The sequence below is a fragment of the Haliotis rubra genome, unplaced genomic scaffold, assembly GCF_003918875.1.
Source record: "Haliotis rubra isolate DU_JTF1 unplaced genomic scaffold, ASM391887v1 Scf53, whole genome shotgun sequence".
NCBI classification, from domain to species: Eukaryota; Metazoa; Mollusca; class Gastropoda; order Lepetellida; family Haliotidae; genus Haliotis; species Haliotis rubra.
The window spans coordinates 1,944,636-1,967,140 of record NW_025767224.1 but is presented as its reverse complement, the minus strand read 5'-3'; the positions used below and the strand labels follow the sequence as shown (position 1 = coordinate 1,967,140).

Genomic DNA, 22,505 nt, shown 5'->3' with positions numbered 1-22,505 from the left:
GTTTCTTTTACGTAACATTTTATGATATTCAACCCGCTCTGTTTTGAAATACAACCCTGAAGCAAATATCAGTGAGATAAGAGTTAGTGTGTTTTACGTCTAATGCCTATATCACAGTGACCTGTAGGCCATACAGTCTGGGTCAGTAACTACTATAAACCAGTAGCAGTGGTCCACTCGGTCGGCCAAGATGACACAGCCTGGTCACAAGGTATGACTGCGTCACACTAATGGAGCCGGTTTGCGACAAGCATGAGTTTCTGGGGTACAAACCACGAGCAAGACAATTATTTCACTTGTATTTGCTACAGAGCACGTTACAGTCTGCATCAACAGCATGGTTCTGCCTGAAGGAAGTTCATAGTGGAATGTTTATAGCTGTTGTTTCTTACAGACTCTGTACCTCGTCTACCTGACCTCATGTCGCGCAAATATGGAGCCATCAAATTAAAGTTGAAAATATGAGGTGGTTTATTTGTATTCCTGTCAAGGTGATGTGTCTACCATCACTCACCTAGGATGTGCAGGAGAAGAGCCGCGGTGTCTAGCGCTCTACAGTGTAGCATGCCTTCTTGGGGAGGTCAACCATGTCACTCACCTGCAGCATAGACGTGTACAATGTAAACAAGAAGACATCTGCATACCCCCATGTAAACAATAAAGATATATACATACCCCATGTAAACAATAAAGATATATACATACCCCATGTAAACAATAAAGATATATACATACCCCATGTAAACAATAAAGATATATGCATACCCCATGTAAACAATAAAGATATATGCATACCCCATGTAAACAATAAAGATATATACATACCCCATGTAAACAATAAAGATATATACATACCCCATGTAAACAATAAAGATATATACATACCCCATGTAAACAATAAAGATATATACATACCCCATGTAAACAATAAAGATATATACATACCCCATGTAAACAATAAAGATATATGCATACCTCATGTAAACAATAAAGATATATACACACCCCATATAAATAATAAAGATATATGTATACCCCATGTAAACAATAAAGATATATGTATACCCCATGTAAACAATAAAGATATATACATACCCCATGTAAACAATAAAGATATATGCATACCCCATGTGAAACAATAAAGATATATACATACCCCATGTAAACAATAAAGATATATGCATACCCCCATGTAAACAATAAAGATATATGCATACCCCATGTAAAACAATAAAGATATATACATACCCCATGTAAACAATAAAGATATATACATACCCCATGTAAACAATAAAGATATATGCATACCCCATGTAAACAATAAAGATATATGCATACCCCATGTAAACAATAAAGATATATGCATACCCCATGTAAACAATAAAGATATATACATACCCCATGTAAACAATAAAGATATATGCATACCCCATGTAAACAATAAAGATATATACATACCCCATGTAAACAATAAAGATATATGCATACCCCATGTAAACAATAAAGATATATACATACCCCATGTAAACAATAAAGATATATGCATACCCCATGTAAACAATAAAGATATATGCATACCCCATGTAAACAATAAAGATATATACATACCCCATGTAAACAATAAAGATATATACATACCCCATGTAAACAATAAAGATATATGCATACCCCATGTAAACAATAAAGATATATACATACCCCATGTAAACAATAAAGATATATGCATACCCCATGTAAACAATAAAGATATATGCATACCCCATGTAAACAATAAAGATATATGTATACCCCATGTAAACAATAAAGATATATGCATACCCCATGTAAACAATAAAGATATATGCATACCCCATGTAAACAATAAAGATATATACACACCCCATGTAAACAATAAAGATATATGTATACCCCATGTAAACAATAAAGATATATGTATACCCCATGTAAACAATAAAGATATATGCATACCCCATGTAAACAATAAAGATATATGCATACCCCATGTAAACAATAAAGATATATGCATACCCCATGTAAACAATAAAGATATATGCATACCCCATGTAAACAATAAAGATATATGCATACCCCATGTAAAAATAAAGATATATAAAGTAAAACAATAAATATATGTGCATACCCCATGTAAACAATAAAGATATATGCATACCCCATGTAAACAATAAAGATATATGCATACCCCATGTAAACAATAAAGATATATGCATACCCCATGTAAACAATAAAGATATATGCATACCCCATGTAAACAATAAAGATATATACACACCCCATGTAAACAATAAAAGATATATGCATACCTCATGTAAACAATAAAGATATATACATACCCCATGTAAACAATAAAGATATATGTATGCCCCATGTAAAACAATAAAGATATATGCATACCCCATGTAAACAATAAAGATATATACATACCCCATGTAAACAATAAAGATATATGCATACCCCATGTAAACAATAAAGATATATGCATACCCCATGTAAACAATAAAGATATATGCATACCCCATGTAAACAATAAAGATATATGCATACCCCATGTAAACAATAAAGATATATACATACCCCATGTAAAGCAATAAGAGATATATGTATACCCCATGTAAACAATAAAGATATATACATACCCCATGTAAAACAATAAAGATATATGCATACCCCATGTAAACAATAAAGATATATGCATACCCCATGTAAACAATAAAGATATATGCATACCCCCATGTAAACAATAAAGATATATGTATACCCCATGTAAAATAATAAAGATATATGTATAACCCATGTAAACAATAAAGATATATGTATGCCCATGTAAACAATAAAGATATATGCATACCCCATGTAAATAATAAAGATATATGCATACCCCATGTAAATAACAAAAGATATATGTATACCCCATGTAAACAATAAAGATATATGTATACCCCATGTAAACAATAAAGATATATGCATACCCCATGTAAACAATAAAGATATATGTATACCCCATGTAAACAATAAAGATATATGTATAACCCATGTAAACAATTAAAAGATATATGCATACCTCATGTAAATAATAAAGATATATGCATACCTCATGTAAACAATAAAGATATATGTATAACCCATGTAAACAATAAAGATATATGCATACCCCATGTAAACAATAAAGATATATGCATACCCCATGTAAACAATAAGAGATATATATACCCCATGTAAACAATAAAGATATATGCATACCCCATGTAAACAATAAAGATATATGCATACCTCATGTAAACAATAAAGATATATGCATACCCCATGTAAACAATAAAGATATATGCATACCCCATGTAAACAATAAAGATATATGCATACCCCATGTAAACAATAAAGATATATGCATACCCCATGTAAACAATAAAGATATATGCATACCCCATGTAAACAATAAAGATATATGCATACCCGATGTAAACAATAAAGATAATATTATATACATACTCCATGCAAACAACATATACATACATACATACATACAAACATACAAACATACATACATACATACATACAAACATACAAACATACATACATACATACATACATACATACATACATACATACATACATACATACATACATACATACATACATACATACATACATACATAAACGTTTTTCTCAGCGTTTCAATACAGGAACTCAGCATGTAAACTGCAAATAGTCAATGAAAAAGGCTTATGAAGGCTTTGAAGGCTTAAAATGGAATATGAAGACTGGGGTCCAGGCAGTCTCAGTTATCCGCCGAGACGACTTCCACAGAGCGTAAAAGTGAAATAGTGGTCCAAACGATGTAAACTGATCACTGAAATTCAGTGATGAAGCTGTGCATTCACGGAAGTGGCTATTATTAACATATTTAAGTTTTTTCCAAAGGTGAAATCAATACCTGCTGTTATTCCTAGCATCTGTATTAACTAGAAGCCAGCACAGTAACGTTCCATATATACCGCCCCTGAGATGTAGCGTTGTGACCGTCCATGAAGATGAGCCTTTCGATCGCTCTTGGTAAACACCCACAGCTCGCCGAGTCACTTCTAAAGGACCGACGTCTGTGATGTCATAGCAGCTCTGTGCAAGTGTCGCGTATGATAGGTTGGATGCTCTATGTCACCGGGCCGTCCGTATCAACCCTTCTGGGACTTGGTTACCAATGAAGGGATTTCTCTACAAGACTCTACAATCTCTACTTGAGATTACTATGTCTTCATGGTGGTCCGATTAATTGAATGTCATCGGTTCCCAATACCGCAGATCGATGCTCATGCTGTTGATCACTGGATTGTCTGGTCCAGACTCGATGTTTTACAGACCGCCGCCATATAGCTGGAATATTACTGAGTGCGGCGTAAAAGTAAACTCACTCACTCACTCCGATTAATTGAAATAATCGAAGATTGGTCGCAGTGACTAAACAACCAAGCAATTGATCATGTTTTCTCATAATCGAACACAAACAATTTTGGAACACTTGTTTGTATCAACAACATTTTTTCTGGTTTTGTCTGTGTCATAAAATATACATTTCATAAGTACTACGAACTCGTTCCTGGTCATGATTGAATATATATACACGCACTACTCAGACTATATGACTATAGTTAATGTGTCATAGTATATAAATGTTCTTTGTATTCTTTTGGATAGAATATATGGAACTAATTTAAAATACTAAACGTATTTTATATGCTATGAAATATTAACTATGGAAGAAAATATCCAAAATGTCTAGTAGTGCACTTGAAGAGTAAGACGAATGTAACAATGAAATAACATTTCAGTTAGTGATATATGTTGTTTAGTGGGGAAATACGACCTTAAAGCCAAAGATTTGACTGATATTTAATTCGAGTGAAGCAACACTACCTGCTGGAAGTACTGCCGACCCACTCAACATTGTTCTATATGATAAATAGGCGTGGAGACATAAGGCGACGTTGTCTGAACACACGATAAGATACACAAAGACATACACAGTGGACGACTTTGGCTTAACGTCGCTTTCAGCAGTATTCCTGTTACGTTAAAACGTGTGTCGTCTTGATGTGGGAGCAAAGCCTAAAGTGATGCGGGGCTTTCACGTTTACCACTTCCACGGTATTGTGCTATCATACCTAAAATCCTGACCGGGAAGAACCGGAATTCGAACCCAGATAGTGTTGATGAAACAGGTGTCGTCATGTACTATCTCCACACACCCACGGTGGCCATCATTATAGTTGTCTGTGTCCTCCAGGATTTACAGTTCTGCTGTCACGGCGAGACTGTAATGTCTACGATCAGTCGCCTTTAATTTTCAGACACATAAACAACTTTTAAAAATAAATATATAAATCATCTTTTTAAAAAGAAAAGATTGTGTCGTATTTTCTTTGTTGAAGAGCTTTCCTCTGTAGCCAGACTTGTATCAACTAAGCATGTAGGGACGAGGGAGATATTCGTGTGCGTCATCTCAGTGTTAGCACCTTGCAGGACAGGACATAAATCAGCGTAGGGTGGACTGACTGTCTCCCGCACCAGCTAGCGTACATCACACACTCCCGGCAGGGGACAGTTGGGTGGACTGTAGCTATACTGGCAGATATATGCAGCACATGACACTATGTACGTCAGGTGTGTATAGCATCCTATGTCACAATGTACGTCAGGTGTATATAGCATCCTATGACACAATGTACGTCAGGTGTGTGTGGCATCCTATGTCACAATGAACATCAGGTATGTATAGCATCCTATGACACAATGTACGTCAGGTGTGTGTGGCATCCTATATCACAATGAACATCAGGTATGTATAGCATCCTATGACACAATGTACGTCAGGTGTGTATAGCATCCTATGTCACAATGAACGCCAGGTGTGTATAGCATCCTATGTCACAATGTACGTCATCAGGTGTGTGTGGCATCCTATGTCACAATGAACATCAGGTATGTATAGCATCCTATGACACAATGTACGTCAGGTGTGTGTGGCATCCTATGTGACAATGAACGCCAGGTGTGTATAACATCCTATGTCACAATGAACGCCTGGTGTGTATAGCATCCTATGACACAATGAACGCCAGGGCCCTTATTCTCGAAACGTTCGTAGCCTTAAGAATTCTTAACTTTGATCGTAGCCAATGTGTTAAGAATGGGCTTAAGAAGTTCGTAAGGCTACGAACGTTTCGAGAATAGCTAGCCAGGTGTGTATAGCATCTTATGACACAATAAACGCCAGGTGTGTATAGCATCCTATGTCACAATGAACGCCAGGTGTGTATAGCATCCTATGTCACAATGTACGTCAGGTGTGTATAGCATCCTATGACACAATGTACGTCAGGTGTGTATAGCATCCTATGACACAATGTACGTCAGGTGTGTAAAGCATCCTATGACACAATGTACGTCAGGTGTGTATAGCATCCTATGTCACAATGTACGTCAGGTGTGTATAGCATCCTATGACACAATGTACGTCAGGTGTGTAATGTAGCATCCTATGACACAATGTACGTCAGGTGTGTAGCATCCTAGCAATCCAGGTGCGTATGATGTCACAATGTACGTCGAAAGATTGTGTATAGCATCCTATGTCACAATGTACGTCAGGGTATATGCATCCTATGCATCCGATGTCACAATGTACGTCAGGTGTGTATAGCATCCTATGTCGCAATGTACGTCAGGGTTGTATGTATGGCATCCTATGTCACAATGTACGTCAGGGTGTATATAGCATCCTATGACACAATGTACGTCAGGTGTGTATAGCATCCTATGTCACAATGTACGTCAGGTGTGTATAGCATCCTATGTCACAATGTACGTCAGGTGTGTATAGCATCCCATGACACAATGTACGTCAGGTGTATATAGCATCCTATGACACAATCACACAATGTACGTCAGGTGTGTATAGCATCCTATGTCACAATGTACGTCAGGTGTATATAGCATCCTATGTCACAATGTACGTCAGGTGTGTATAGCATCCTATGTCACAATGTACGTCAGGTGTGTATAGCATCCCATGACACAATGTACGTCAGGTGTGTATGACACAATGTAAGTCAGGTGTGTATAGCATCCTATGACACAATGTACGTCAGGTGTGTATAGCATCCTATGTCACAATGTACGTCAGGGTGTATAGCATCCTATGTCACAATGTACGTCAGGTGTGTATATTGCATCTATGTCACAATGTACGTCAGGTGTATGTTAACATAGCATCCTATGACACAATGTACGTCAGGTGTGTATAGCATCCTATGACACAATGTACGTCAGGTGTGTATAGCATCCTATGTCACAATGTACGTCAGGTGTGTATAGCATCCTATGTCACAATGTACGTCAGGTGTGTATAGCATCCTATGACACAATGTACGTCAGGTGTGTATAGCATCCTATGACACAATGAACATCAGGTGTATGTGGCATCCTATGTCACAATGTACGTCAGGTGTGTATAGCATCCTATGACACAATGTACGTCAGGTGTGTATAGCATCCTATGTCACAATGTACGTCAGGTGTGTATAGCATCCTATGTCACAATGTACGTCAGGTGTGTATAGCATCCTATGACACAATGTACGTCAGGTGTGTATAGCATCCTATGACACAATGAACATCAGGTGTTTGTGGCATCCTATGACACAATGTACGTCAGGTGTGTATAGCATCCTATGACACAATGTACGTCAGGTGTGTATAGCATCCTATGTCACAATGTACGTCAGGTGTGTATGGCATCCTATGACACAATGTACGTCAGGTGTGTATAGCATCCTATGACACAATGTACGTCAGGTGTATATAGCATCCTATGTCACAATGTACGTCAGGTGTGTATAGCATCCTATGTCACAATGTACGTCAGGTGTGTATAGCATCCTATGTCACAATGTACGTCAGGTGTGTATAGCATCCTATGTCACAATGTACGTCAGGGTGTATAGCATCCTATGTCACAATGTACGTCAGGTGTGTATAGCATCCTATGTCACAATGTACGTCAGGTGTGTATAGCATCCTATGTCACAATGTACGTCAGGTGTGTATAGCATCCTATGTCACAATGTACGTCAGGTGTGTATAGCATCCTATGTCACAATGTACGTCAGGTGTGTATAGCATCCTATGTCACAATGTACGTCAGGTGTGTATAGCATCCGATGTCACAATGTACGTCAGGTGTGTATAGCATCCTATGACACAATGTACGTCAGGTGTATATAGCATCCTATGTCACAATGTACGTCAGGTGTATATAGCATCCTATGACACAATGTACGTCAGGTGTGTATAGCATCCTATGTCACAATGTACGTCAGGTGTGTATAGCATCCTATGACACAATGTACGTCAGGTGTGTATAGCATCCCATGTCACAATGTACGTCAGGTGTGTATAGCATCCTATGTCACAATGTACGTCAGGTGTGTATAGCATCCTATGTCACAATGTACGTCAGGTGTGTATAGCATCCTATGTCACAATGTACGTCAGGTGTGTATAGCATCCTATGTCACAATGTACGTCAGGTGTGTATAGCATCCTATGTCACAATGTACGCCAGGTGTGTATAGCATCCTATGACACAATGTACGTCAGGTGTATATAGCATCCTATGACACAATGTACGTCAGGTGTGTATAGCATCCTATGTCACAATGTACGTCAGGTGTGTATAGCATCCTATGTCACAATGTACGTCAGGGTGTGTATAGCATCCTATGTCACAATGTACGTCAGGTGTGTATAGCATCCTATATGTCACAATGTACGTCAGGTGTGTATAGCATCCTATGTCACAATGTACGTCAGGTGTATGTGGCATCCTATGTCACAATGTACGTCAGGTGTGTATAGCATCCTATGTCACAATGTGTCAGGTGTGTATAGCATCCATGTCACAATGTACGTCAGGTGTATGTGGCATCCTATGTCACAATGTACGTCAGGTGTGTGCATCCTATGTCACAATGTACGTCATCCTATGTCACAATGTACGTCAGGTGTGTATAGCATCCTATGTCACAATGTACGTCAGGTGTATGTGGCATCCTATGTCACAATGTACGGGTGTTATAGCATCCCTGATATGACACAGGTGTGTGTCATCTATATGTGTACGTCATCGGGTGTGTATAGCAGCATCCTATGTCACAATGTACGTCAGGTGTATGTGGCATCCTATGTCACAATGTACGTCAGGTGTGTATAGCATCCTATGTCACAATGTACGTCAGGTGTGTATAGCATCCTATGTCACAATGTACGTCAGGTGTGTATAGCATCCTATGTCACAATGTACGTCAGGTGTGTATAGCATCCTATGTCACAATGTACGTCAGGTGTGTATAGCATCCTATGTCACAATGTACGTCATGTACGGTGTATAGCATCCTATGTCACAATGTACGTCAGGTGTGTATAGCATCCTATGTCACAATGTACGTGTGTATAGCATCCTATGTCAAGGTACGTGTATAGCATCCTATGTCACAATGTACGTCAGGTATGTATAGCATCCTATGTCACAATGTACGTCAGGTGTGTATAGCATCCTATGTCACAATGTACGTCAGGTGTGTATAGCATCCTATGTCACAATGTACGTCAGCATCCTATGTCACAATGTGTATAGCATCCTATGTCACAATGTACGTCAGGTGTGTGTGGCATCCTATGTCACAATGTACGTCAGGTGTGTATAGCATCCTATGTCACAATGTACGTCAGGTGTGTATAGCATCCTATGTCACAATGTACGTCAGGTGTCAGGTGTGTATAGCATCCTATGTCACAATGTATGCGTCAGGTGTGTATAGCATCCTATGTCACAATGTACGTCAGGTGTGTATATAGCATCCTATGTCACAATGTACGTCAGGTGTATGTAGCATCCTATGTCACAATGTACGTCGTGGGTGTATGTATAGCATCCTATGTCACAATGTACGTCAGGTGTGTATAGCATCCTATGTCACAATGTACGTCAGGTGTGTATAGCATCCTATGACACAATGTACGTCAGGTGTGTATAGCATCCTATGTCACAATGTACGTCAGGTGTGTATAGCATCCTATGTCACAATGTACGTCAGGTGTGTATAGCATCCTATGTCACAATGTACGTCAGGTGTGTATAGCATCCTATGTCACAATGTACGTCAGGTGTGTATAGCATCCTATGACACAATGTACGTCAGGTGTGTATAGCATCCTATGTCACAATGTACGTCAGGTGTGTATAGCATCCTATGTCACAATGTACGTCAGGTGTGTATAGCATCCTATGTCACAATGTACGTCAGGTGTGTATAGCATCCTATGTCACAATGTACGTCAGGTGTGTATAGCATCCTATGTCACAATGTACGTCAGGTGTGTATAGCATCCTATGTCACAATGTACGTCAGGTGTGTATAGCATCCTATGTCACAATGTACGTCAGGTGTGTATAGCATCCTATGTCACAATGTACGTCAGGTGTGTATAGCATCCTATGTCACAATGTACGTCAGGTGTATGTGGCATCCTATGTCACAATGTACGTCAGGTGTGTATAGCATCCTATGTCACAATGTACGTCAGGTGTGTATAGCATCCTATGTCACAATGTACGTCAGGTGTGTATAGCATCCTATGCATCCTATGTCACAATGTACGTCAGGTGTATATGGCATCCTATGTCACAATGTATAGCATCCCGTCAGGTGTACGTAGGTGGCATCCTATGACACAATGTACGTCAGGTGTGTATAGCATCCTATGTCACAATGTACGTCAGGTGTATATGGCATCCTATGTCACAATGTACGTCAGGTGTATATAGCATCCTATGTCACAATGTACGTCAGGTGTGTATAGCATCCTATGTCACAATGTACGTCAGGTGTGTATAGCATCCTATGACACAATGTACGTCAGGTGTGTATAGCATCCTATGTCACAATGTACGTCAGGTATGTATGGCACCCAATGACACAGTGAACGTCAGGTTATATGGCACCATATATATGTATCACTATGTAGGTCAGGTGGCATCCTATGACACAATATAGGTCAGATGTACGTGACATTGTATAGCACTATTTGATGTGTGTTGAGACTATGTGACATTATGTTACACAACACGCGTATATTCTATATGGCATCTTATGACACAAATCTGCGTGTTTTGGAGATGGTGTTCTGTGACACAGTGTGGGCCTGATGTCAATGGCGTCCTGTGACTCAATGACCGTCCGTTGTACTTGGCATCATGTAACAAACTGCGCCATGTCTATACAGCATGACGTCATGAGTGTGGTATACAGATGTGTGTACATGGCATATTATAATATGCGCATGCGTATAAAGTATTTTTGGCATCCGATTGTATATGGCAAATAATGATCCTAATTGATAATGCAATTAAAGTATCATATCCATATGGTTTGGAAGCTAATGTCGTTAGGCTAGGTTCTCCACAACGTGTTATGTATCTGTGGATGCAGGCGCAACTTGTTTTCACACGACAATAACGAAAACTATTTCGGTATTTTAATATGGTAGATCAAACAAAACAAAGACTTCATTTTGTGTTTATACTATCAACGCATTCTTCCTTCAAACATAAGATGTTTAGTTGTCCAGAAAATACAATTTGATGTGTAAGTTTACATACTGACAGTGCCCTGTTCAAGCAGTGTTTGTTAAATGCGCCCAGCTACCGTAAACATGGGACAAGACAAGGTCACATAATAAATCAGTGCACGGAGAGGAAAACGTGAACAGCTATGTGCTGCTAGACATGTCATTAATGTTTTCCGGAAATGATAATGACCTCTAAATTTTATCCGCTTATTGTGGCAACAAGGGACATAACCCGAGCAGTTTACTTCAGTTTAGCTAAATAATTATTTCTTTGAGAGGCATTTTAGAATGATGAAGGGAAACCAAGCTCTATGGATAGTCAACTGCTTTATTGTAATGAGTGCGACGTTTCGGTGTACGTACTAACACCGTTAAGCGCTTGCTTGATAACGGTGTTAGTACCGAAGCCGACACGTCGCACTCACTGCAATAGAGAAGTTGACTATCCATAGAACTTGGCTTTCCTAAATATTTATTCCAGAATGTTTTGTTCGTATAAATCATGTACATAAATATTGATTATTTATTTGCCTTTTATACTGCTGCATGATTGTTTTTTTTATTCATTTTTTGTTTTAAAAAAGGAAATGCATACGCGATAATGCGAATAATGATTTTGTGTATTTATCAAACATTCAATACAAATTCAGTCTCTGTAATCGGACGATATCAGTCACAAGTCCATCAACTGTTGCAGTTCTCAAATGAAAAATGATTAAATTGTAATCGGTATATCGGTATACTCGCCAGTTTAAACCCAAGATCGTCCGAGAAGTCAGCAACCTTGTACAAGAAGGCTGCGGGTCTTCCATACGACTTGGACATGCTACTGCCCCTGAAGACTGCAGGATATGTACCTGGTGTCAGGGAGTCTTGGACCAAACTATCAGGAATCGTCTGCGAGAGGTGTGAATTGGACCCAGAAGATCGGTGTTTGTCACTGTAATGATACGTTTGCATCGACAACAACATGTCCGATGGGGCAACACCATACAGGCATGGTCTCTAATACACACTCGGCGATTCTGCCTCAGCGATGAATCCTGATTGTGTCCCCAGCGTGGAAATTGAAGACGTCCACGTGGACCCATTTCCTACACATGGAGATTTGCTGGGTGATGTCTCAGGGGAAGCTGACAGCAAATCGGTGGGTCGACCATAGTTGTCAAACGTCACCTTCGTCCGATTGTCACACGAAAAGGAGAGTTGTTTTAAACTGACGACACCATTCATAGCTGCGTCATTGTTCTTTCAGTGTCTTGCCTTTAGGCCTCCGAAATGTTCGAATCTGAACCTGATAGAGCTGTGTCAAGGCCAGCATACACCACAGACATTTCCACAACTGGCCACCGCGTTACACGAGGAGTCGAGAGGAGTGCGAGCGCACGCACGCACACACGCACATGCGCGCTCGCGCACGCGCGCACACATACACTGTCGCTTAATACGAAGGTGAACTTATGGACATGCAGAACATTGAACTCCGTCTTTCGTGCAAAAATACTTTTCTCTAAAATAATTGAACATCATTAAAAACCTGTGAACCTCATCAGTGCCTCTTAAAGTCACCGCCTTGCTCTTGACAGACCAATGTAGGCAACCAAAAGAACTGTTTTGTTTGTTGTGTGTCAGCATGACATGACATTAGTACTGACAGCTCTGGCCCTGGAAGACTTGTGACTTATTGGTGATACAACTAAATCAAAGTTACGGTGTTAATCAAATATGCAGAGCTTGCAACTTACTATTCTTCTTCGCTTTCATCGTGGTGAAATATGCGATCATAAATTTCCCAACTTGATTCAACTGTCATTTCAATGCTCACTATTTAACCGCTTAATGTCAGCGATGGCGTCCCCTAAATGTTATATTGGTATTAAGATATTAACTAGGACAGACATCGCTCCAGCTTAAAAGAGTTTAAAAGAGTACAAAAGAGGTTTTACAGTGTTTGGGCGGTATGTGTGTGCTTGCGCACGTGTGTGTATTTATTTATATCAATCATTGTAATATGTGTATTTACTGTTGTGATAATGAGAGTCATAAGTACAAACATATTTTCTCCTTTTCACTTTTGAATTTGTACAAGAAATGTTGAGAGCGAAGATATGCGTCGACTGCGTACATGGCACGTGTTAAATCTTGTCCAACATGGAAAGGTGTATGGACAGATGATACATGTACACGTGATACACTTGTATTGGGTTTCTGATATCGGTCACGGAATGTTTGACTGCGGTTTTCAGTGTTTGTTGGGCTGCACCTGCCTCCTTGCTACCAGTATTAACTACATAGACACACACATACATGTACCCGCACACGTGCAGTCACATACACGGATACGTGTACCCACAAACGTGCAGTCACATACATAGACACGTGTACACACACACGTGCAGTCACATACATAGACACGTGTACACACACGTGCAGTCACATACCCAGATACGTGTACCAACACACGTCCACTCACATACATAGATAAGTGTACACACACACGTGGAGTAATATACACAGATATGTGTACCCACACAGGTGCAGTCACATACACATATACGTGTACACACACACGTGAAATCGCATACACAGATACGTGTACCCACACACGTGCAGTCACATTCACAAACAAGTGTACCCACACACGCTCACACCCATACACAGATACGTGTACCCACACACGTGCAGTAATATACACAGATACGTGTACCCACACTCGTGCAGTAATATACATAAACACGTGTACCCACACAAGTGCAGTCACATTCACAAACAAGTGTACCCACACACGTGCAGTCACATACATAGACACGTGTACACACACACGTGCAGTCACATACACAGACACATGTACACACACACGTGCAGTCACATACACAGATACGTGTACCCACACAAGTGCACTCACATACACAGATACGTGTACCAACACACGTGCAGTCACCTACACAGATAGGTGTACCCACAAAAGTGCACTCACATACACAGATACGTGTACCAACACACGTGCAGTCACCTACACAGATACATGTACACACACGTGCAGTCACCTACACAGATACGTGTATCCACACACGTGCAGTCATATACACAAATACGTGTACCCACACACATGCAGTCACATACACAGATACGTGTACACACACACGTGCAGTCACATACACAGATACGTGTACCCACACACGTGCAGTCATATACCCACACACGTGCAGTCACATACACAGATACGTGTACCCACAAGTGCAGTCATATACGCAGATACGTGTACCCACACATGTGCAGTCATATACGCAGATACGTGTACCCACACGTGTGCAGTCATATACACAGATACGTGTACCCACGCACGTGCAGTCACATACACAGATACATGTACACACAAGTGCAGTCACATACACAGATACGTGTACCCACACACGTGCAGTCATACACACAGATAGATGTGTGTACGTGCACACACACGTGCAGTAATATACACAGATAGGTGTACACACACACGTGCAGTCACATACACAGATACGTGTACCCACACACGTGCAGTCACATACACGGATACGTGTACCAACACGCGTGCAGTAATATGCACAGATACGTGTACCCACACACGTGCAGTCATGTACAGAAACACGTGTACACACGAAGGTGCAGTCATATACACAGATAGGTGTACACACACACCTGCAGTCATATACACAAACACGTGTACCCACACACGTGCAGTCATATACATAAACAAGTGTACCCACACACGTGCATCACATACAGATACGTGTACCCACACACGTGCAGAAAGATACAGTTTACGACCAACCGAACACGTGCAGTCGCATGCATAGGCATGTGCAGTCATATACGTATATGTGTACTCACACACGTGGCATCAGATACATATGCACATACTTATTCTATTGAGCTATAAGAGCCATGCAATACTTTTAATAACACAGCTGGTCAACACAGTGTGAAGCAACAAGGAGCCTGGATATCATGGCAGGGACACCTGCAGGCAGACACAACTGTTTCCTCCTATACCTTGTTACACAACCTCGCCCCACTCAACCCCTCGTCCTGTCCCCACAGGCGAGGTCCCTGTGATGAATTGTCCCCGCGGCGTCATTGTTTTATGACCTATATTTCAACTCTCAACTCTTTTTCTTCTTATATATACTCATTAGTGTCTTTCATATTTGTATGAAGTGCCAAGTGAACGGTCAAGTCATGACTTCCACGCAAAATGAGATACGAGTGAGAGAGAGAGAGAGGGGAAGAGGGGGAGAGAGAGAGAGAGAGAGAGAGAGAGAGAGAGAGAGAGAGAGAGAGAGAGAGAGAGAGAGAGAGAGAGAGAGAGAGAGAGAGAGAGAGAGAGAGAGAGAGATTACCTCTCAGGGAATCAGACCCGAGACGAGCGAATTGTTTAACGTATTATACTGTTATAAAACGTCATTAAAACATGCTCGTCATATGACATATATAATCGGGTAACCCCACCAAGCAAATATCAAAATCTGATTGGGATTCACAAATCCTGACCCCGAGCCCAATCCAAGTCGGATCTTACGACATGCATTCCGGATAGCATAATTCCGAGGTGGATTTCCCGCTGGGTTACCAATGCCTGTCAACTGTCACACTTCAGAAGGGCCATGAAGGGTCACACTCCGACGTCTGACATTTGGAGTTCAAAACGCAGGTCATCACCGAGAAGGTTCTGAAATTAGTACCAAACCAAGGCTCCCCGACATCGCTTAATGCCTCGGACATTGATAAAAGTTAAGCCCCACGTGGTGGCTTTTGGCAAGTTTACGACGTCAGATTGAGGACGGAATGAGAAACCTGTCTCCGACTTGTCCAGTGAGATGATATATTTGATGGTCTATGTTTCAAACGATGTCCTATGGAAAAGAGATTTGTTTTTTTTGTTCTGGCAACCTTTTTTATTACTCATGGACAAAGGATCTGTTGTTATGACAGTAGTAAACTCAGACGTAATGGAGTGGTGTCAAGCGTTGACACTGGGTCACAGCGGCAGTTACTTCGTGTAAGCCGTCAGATAGACACGTGTTGTCCAGAGAGTCAACAGTGCCATCACTTCCACATACTGAAGTGTCATGAAGCAACATCCGGTCTCTCCGTTGGAAAGGATGTGGGGATCCTTCTTAAACCACATAAAATACAACTGGACAGTTTTATTTAAATTCAACCTTAATGAAGGCTGGAGAATAACACTGAAAGTAGAAGACCGGACGTACGGTAGATCTGTATTTGTACCACTTGATTTGTAGGTGTGTGGTACACTACTTCAGACAAGGTTTTATACACACTGTGTATACATCCATCCAAACTAAGCGTCATCCGAAACTTGCATAACAACAAGCGGTGTCGACCACTGCAGGTACTATTAATATTCGTCACATATTATCTTTGACTTCCTCCAACAGTCACTATAAACATAAAGAAATTAAATTGACATGCTTCATACGTATCTGATATTTTCTCAAGGTTAGTGTAGGCGCTCCTCAACACTGAAGCCGTCCACCATTACGCCATCTGGTGACAGGCACCAGCACTCTACCGGTCAGTATAGGCGCTCCTCAACACTGAAGCCGTCTACCATTACGCCATCTGGTGACAGACACCAGCACTCTACCAGTCAGTATAGACCCTCAACACTGAAGTCGTCTACCATCACGCCATCTGGTGACAGGCACCAGCACTCTACCGGTCAGTATAGGCACTCCTCAACACTGAAGCCGTCTACCATCACGCCATCTGGTGACAGACACCAGCACTCTACCGGTCAGTATAGACCCTCAACACTGGAAGGCGTCTACCATCACGCCTCACCAGCACACTGGAATAGACGTCTGAAGCCGTCCATCACGCCATCTGGTGACAGGCACCAGCACTCTACCAGTCAGTATAGACCCTCAACACTGAAGCCGTCTACCATCACGCCATCTGGTGACAGACACCAGCACTCTACCGGTCAGTATAGACCCTCAACACTGAAGCCGTACCATCACCATCTGGTGACGCCATCTGGTGACAGACACCAGCACTCTACCAGTCATTATAGACCCTCAACACTGAAGCCGTCTACCATGAAGCTCGTCTACCATCACGCCATCTGGTGACAGACACCAGCACTCTACCGGTCATTATAGACGCTCCTCGACACTGAAGCCGTCACCATCACGCCATCTGGTGACAGGCACCAGCACTCTACCAGTCAGTATAGACCCTCAACACTGAAGCCGTCTACCATCACGCCATCTGGTGACAGGCACCAGCACTCTACCGGTCAGTATAGACCCTCAACACTGAAGCCGTCTACCATCACGCCATCTGGTGACGCCATCTACCGGGTATAGACCCTCAACAGAAGCCGTCTACCATCACGCCATCTGGTGACAGACACCGGCACTCTACCGGTCAGTATAGACCCTCAACACTGAAGCCGTCTACCATCACGCCATCTGGTGACAGGACACCTGCACTCTACCGGTCAGTATAGACCCTCAACACTGAAGTCGTCTACCATCACGCCATCTGGTGACAGACACCTGCACTCTACCGGTCAGTATAGACCCTCAACACTGAAGCCGTCTACCATCACGCCATCTGGTGACAGGCACCTGCACTCTACCGGTCAGTATAGGCACTCCTCAACACTGAAGCCGTCTACCATCACGCCACCTGGTGACAGACACCAACACTCTACCGGTCAGTATAGGCGCTCCTCAACACTGAAGCCGTCTACCATCACGCCATCTGGTGACAGACACCAGCACTCTACCGGTCAGTATAGGCGCTCCTCAACACTGAAGCCGTCTACCATCACGCCATCTGGTGACAGGCACCAGCACTCTACCGGTCAGTATAGGCGCTCCTCAACACTGAAGCCGTCTACCATCACGCCATCTGGTGACAGACACCAGCACTCTACCGGTCAGTATAGGCGCTCCTCAACACTGAAGCCGTCTACCATCACGCCATCTGGTGACAGACACCAGCACTCTACCGGTCAGTATAGGCGCTCCTCAACACTGAAGCCGTCTACCATCACGCCATCTGGTGACAGACACCAGCACTCTACCGGTCAGTATAGGCGCTCCTCAACACTGAAGCCGTCTACCATCACGCCATCTGGTGACAGGCACCTGCACTCTTCCGGTCAGTATAGACGCTCCTCGTCTACTATCCCGCCACCCGGTGACAAACACCATCACTCTACCGGTCAGTATAGGAGACTTTGAGGAACATTATTGTGGGACAAAAGCCCAAAATGATGCACGATGCAGACATTTATCACTTTTCAGAAGCTGACAAACCAACAATCAGTGAGATTCAGGGAATTAAATGCACTCCCATGAGATCCACTTGGCCTCTCGAGGTCACTGCTTGTTGAGAGGGGGAAAAGATACCAAGACGGAGAAATGAGGTTACTAGATGGATGAGTCTGGTTTTCTATAGCTGATACATCTAATCTGGTCAGAACGGTATTTCAGTATTATCGCAATGTGTCCGTTTGATGTGTGGGGAATGCCCCAAGTCTTGACGGTTGTAGGCCACACGCCCAGGTTACCCTCTAACATGCAAGGTAAAGTATTGCTTATTTATCAATTCGGAAGTGGATTTCTCGCTTGAATTTATTAACGAATAGTTCACTTGCATATATTAACAGAGATGTATACAACTCGCGTATGTATCAATAACGACAGATAGATAGTTAGATAGGTAGACAGACAGACATATAGATAGATTAATATCTCTAGGTGTTGAATGTATTAAGGGAGATAAGGATTCCTTGCGTGTATTTATCAACAGAGCCTCCGGTGTGAGCATTAACAGGGGCATTATGGATCATACCAGTCACACACTCTATAGCAAGCATGATCCTGGCACTTGTGTTCCAACGTCATTATGCTAATGTCCCGAAATGTTGTTATTCCGCACTGTTTCAAACACTACCCACATGAACGGATCTAATTATTTGAATGTAGATATAGTTGAAGTCTACATTTACGTCGTTGAATCTGAACTCATCATCTGGTCACAATGAAATTTCACATGATGCAAGACCAGCTAGTGACACTAACGACACTAGTCACCAGCTAGTGACACTAACGATCACTAGCTAACGGAGATACTACACGTGTAAAGATGCTTCCGAAACGCTATCTCATATGTACAGACAAAATGGAGAATCTGGGGTTCGATGGAGGAGAAGGAGTGTTTGTGGTGAGGAACGTCAAAAATCGCAGTTGCTCGACTCTTGGGTAAATATTTTTACTGTGGGGCAAGCACTGCCCAACGGCTGGGTTGCGGTGACCTCGGGCTGGCAGACCAAGCCCAAACCTCAACAGATTCAAACCTTCGCCGGTTGTCAACAGACGTCCTGTGAATTGTGTGACCCTAACAGCGTAACAAAGGTGTCAAAGATAAGGGTCGTCTCGGTAACACTAGGGACATTATGTGTACCAGTGACGCCACAACATGTCTACAGACGAATCAGAGATGGCAGAACCAGTTGTAGGCAGCGTTAACCCAGGGTAACAATTCTCGAACACAACCATTGGTCAGTAGAGTCGTGTTGCGTCCTGCTGTTTTATTCGCAAGATTTTTCTGCAAAACGTTTGAACAGCCAGATGGCAATGCCAGACCTCATCCTGTCCAGGTCGTCACTATTATCTCCGACCATATACAGACACTGGACTGGTCTGTTAAATCCCCTGACATGCCGTAAACAGAGGAGGAGAGTGCAGACAATCCCAGTAGCATGCCTACTGTATCGCCAAACATGGTGGACACACCAATATTGATCCTCAACACACATACGCTCGCACAAGCATGAACGTTCACGCAAGCACTTATACACGCATACTTGTCCAGACATAACAACGCACGAGGATGGATATTCAGACACTGACAGGCATTGGCGTACACAAACATGAAGGCAGCGTTAGACTGGTGCACGTGCATGAACGTGCAGGTTCTTGCATGAATAAATGCGCACATGATATTTATACCACACCCACCAGTGCACGCTTTCAAGGATATCAGATGTTCAAACACGCATACGCATATGCATACACACATGCATGCGCACACACATATACACACAATGCAGTACGCATGAGACAATCGACAGCATTAACGTAGAGCATGTTTAATGTTTATATCGCACCATGGAACGTCCCTGAAAGTGTTGGTATTGGGAGCATTAACTTCAGCATGAAGATAGGATGAGCTCAGGCCAGCCATGCTGCACCCTGACGTTGATGAATTAAAAGGAAGACACACTCTAAATTCAAGCGAGTTCACAAAAAGTTTTACATAACGACGTTTCACTAAACACAGTAATGGAATCCCGGAAGGCAAGAATCAGAGACTGTTCTACTCTTCATTCTTCAAATACATCATCCAACTATTGCTAATGTTGAGTGTCCATTCTAGCGTGTTGTGATGGATGTCGTTTTGCACGTCCAAAACACAACAACACCCATCAGTGCCCTTGATTAACAACCTGTTTGAATACGGACACACGTATACCGTTATTCTCATCTACCATGTCCCGTCGCTCTCGACCGGAGACAGAAGGGGACGAGGAGTTGAGAGAAACCCCAATCGTTCTAATTAAACATACATTGGATTATTGAATGACATATCTGTACTTACATTAGTTGGTTTATGTCAGTGTGGAATCCCAGTATTTGCCTACATGTGTCAATGTTCCATCCAAGGTAACTCTCCACTGCTAACACGGTACAGAGTAATGGCAGTCGACACGCTGGTAGGGCTAACCCAACTGGTTATGCCTCAGTGGTTTAATGCGATGACACACTGTGACAAATGGCTGTCAAGGAAGCCTTGACGCTCTCACCAAGACTCTCGCCCCTCTCCAGTAATTACCGGGCTTACAACAGTTATATATCTTTCTTACATCCCTGAATCACCTGGACCTTCAAGACGGCTTCGTCACAGATGGTCTTCCGCCATGGTGATAAAGGTTCTTAATTGGCGATGGGGAGTTGTAAATAGGGTATGTTAGGTATTTGTAAGTAGGTAATGTGATTCAATCATTGCCACTATCACCCACGTACATGACTCATTATACCTAGGTGTAAATTATGCTAGGATTTTCTGTTAAGTAATATTGGATCACTAATTATATATTCACACATCAATTGGTTATTCTGTCATACGCGTGCACGTTGATGCATATGCGTCATCATTGGTCGGTGAGTGTGACTGATTTTAGTATGATGAGGATATAATTGGACATTACAATCAGCATTTGATATATAAATTCGCATCATGTAAATTTATAAGTGTACTTATTACCCTTGGTTTCATCGTCATACCTGTGTTCGTGCGTTAGAACCGAAACATTAAAACTACTGAACTGTATTGTGTTGTAAGACAAATCTATTTCCAAAACGTATTTCTTCACTTGTAACGGCGGAGTTTCCTGCACAGTTTAACAAAATTAACAACTGGATTTTCAGGTTCATCGTTGCAACTTGATTGCATGTTTTGTTTACAGGCCGCTGTTGGATGGTAGAAGCACGGCTGTGTGGTGTTGGACTGCCAATATCTACTGTTTCAGGCACATTGTGTGAATCCTACCGGTAGCACATGCCTAACCTTTTGCGAAACCTCCTGTCATCACTGAATTTTCGGTGGTTCATTCCTATAATGTTTCAGCTATTTTGCTCTTTACACCAAATTAAATCTGTTTCTTACGATAGTAAGGACTAACTACATATATTTCCATCAAAGTCGCAACTGTGTGCCACCTGAATGTC

General features: G+C 41.8%; 1 protein-coding gene across 1 annotated transcript in view; it reads right to left on the bottom strand.

Moving 5' to 3' along the window:
- The window catches only part of LOC124253026 (flocculation protein FLO11-like), a 33,076-nt gene extending 11,498 nt beyond the window's left edge, over nucleotides 1–21,578 (bottom strand). The window contains exons 1-2 of the mRNA XM_046686741.1: nucleotides 21,376–21,578; nucleotides 515–598 (exon numbers count right to left, since the gene is read on the bottom strand). Of these exons, the coding sequence (XP_046542697.1) occupies nucleotides 515–566 (52 nt within the window). The 5' untranslated portion in view covers nucleotides 567–598; nucleotides 21,376–21,578. The remainder of the gene's footprint in view (nucleotides 1–514; nucleotides 599–21,375) is intronic.
- Nucleotides 21,579–22,505: the final 927 nt, after the last annotated feature.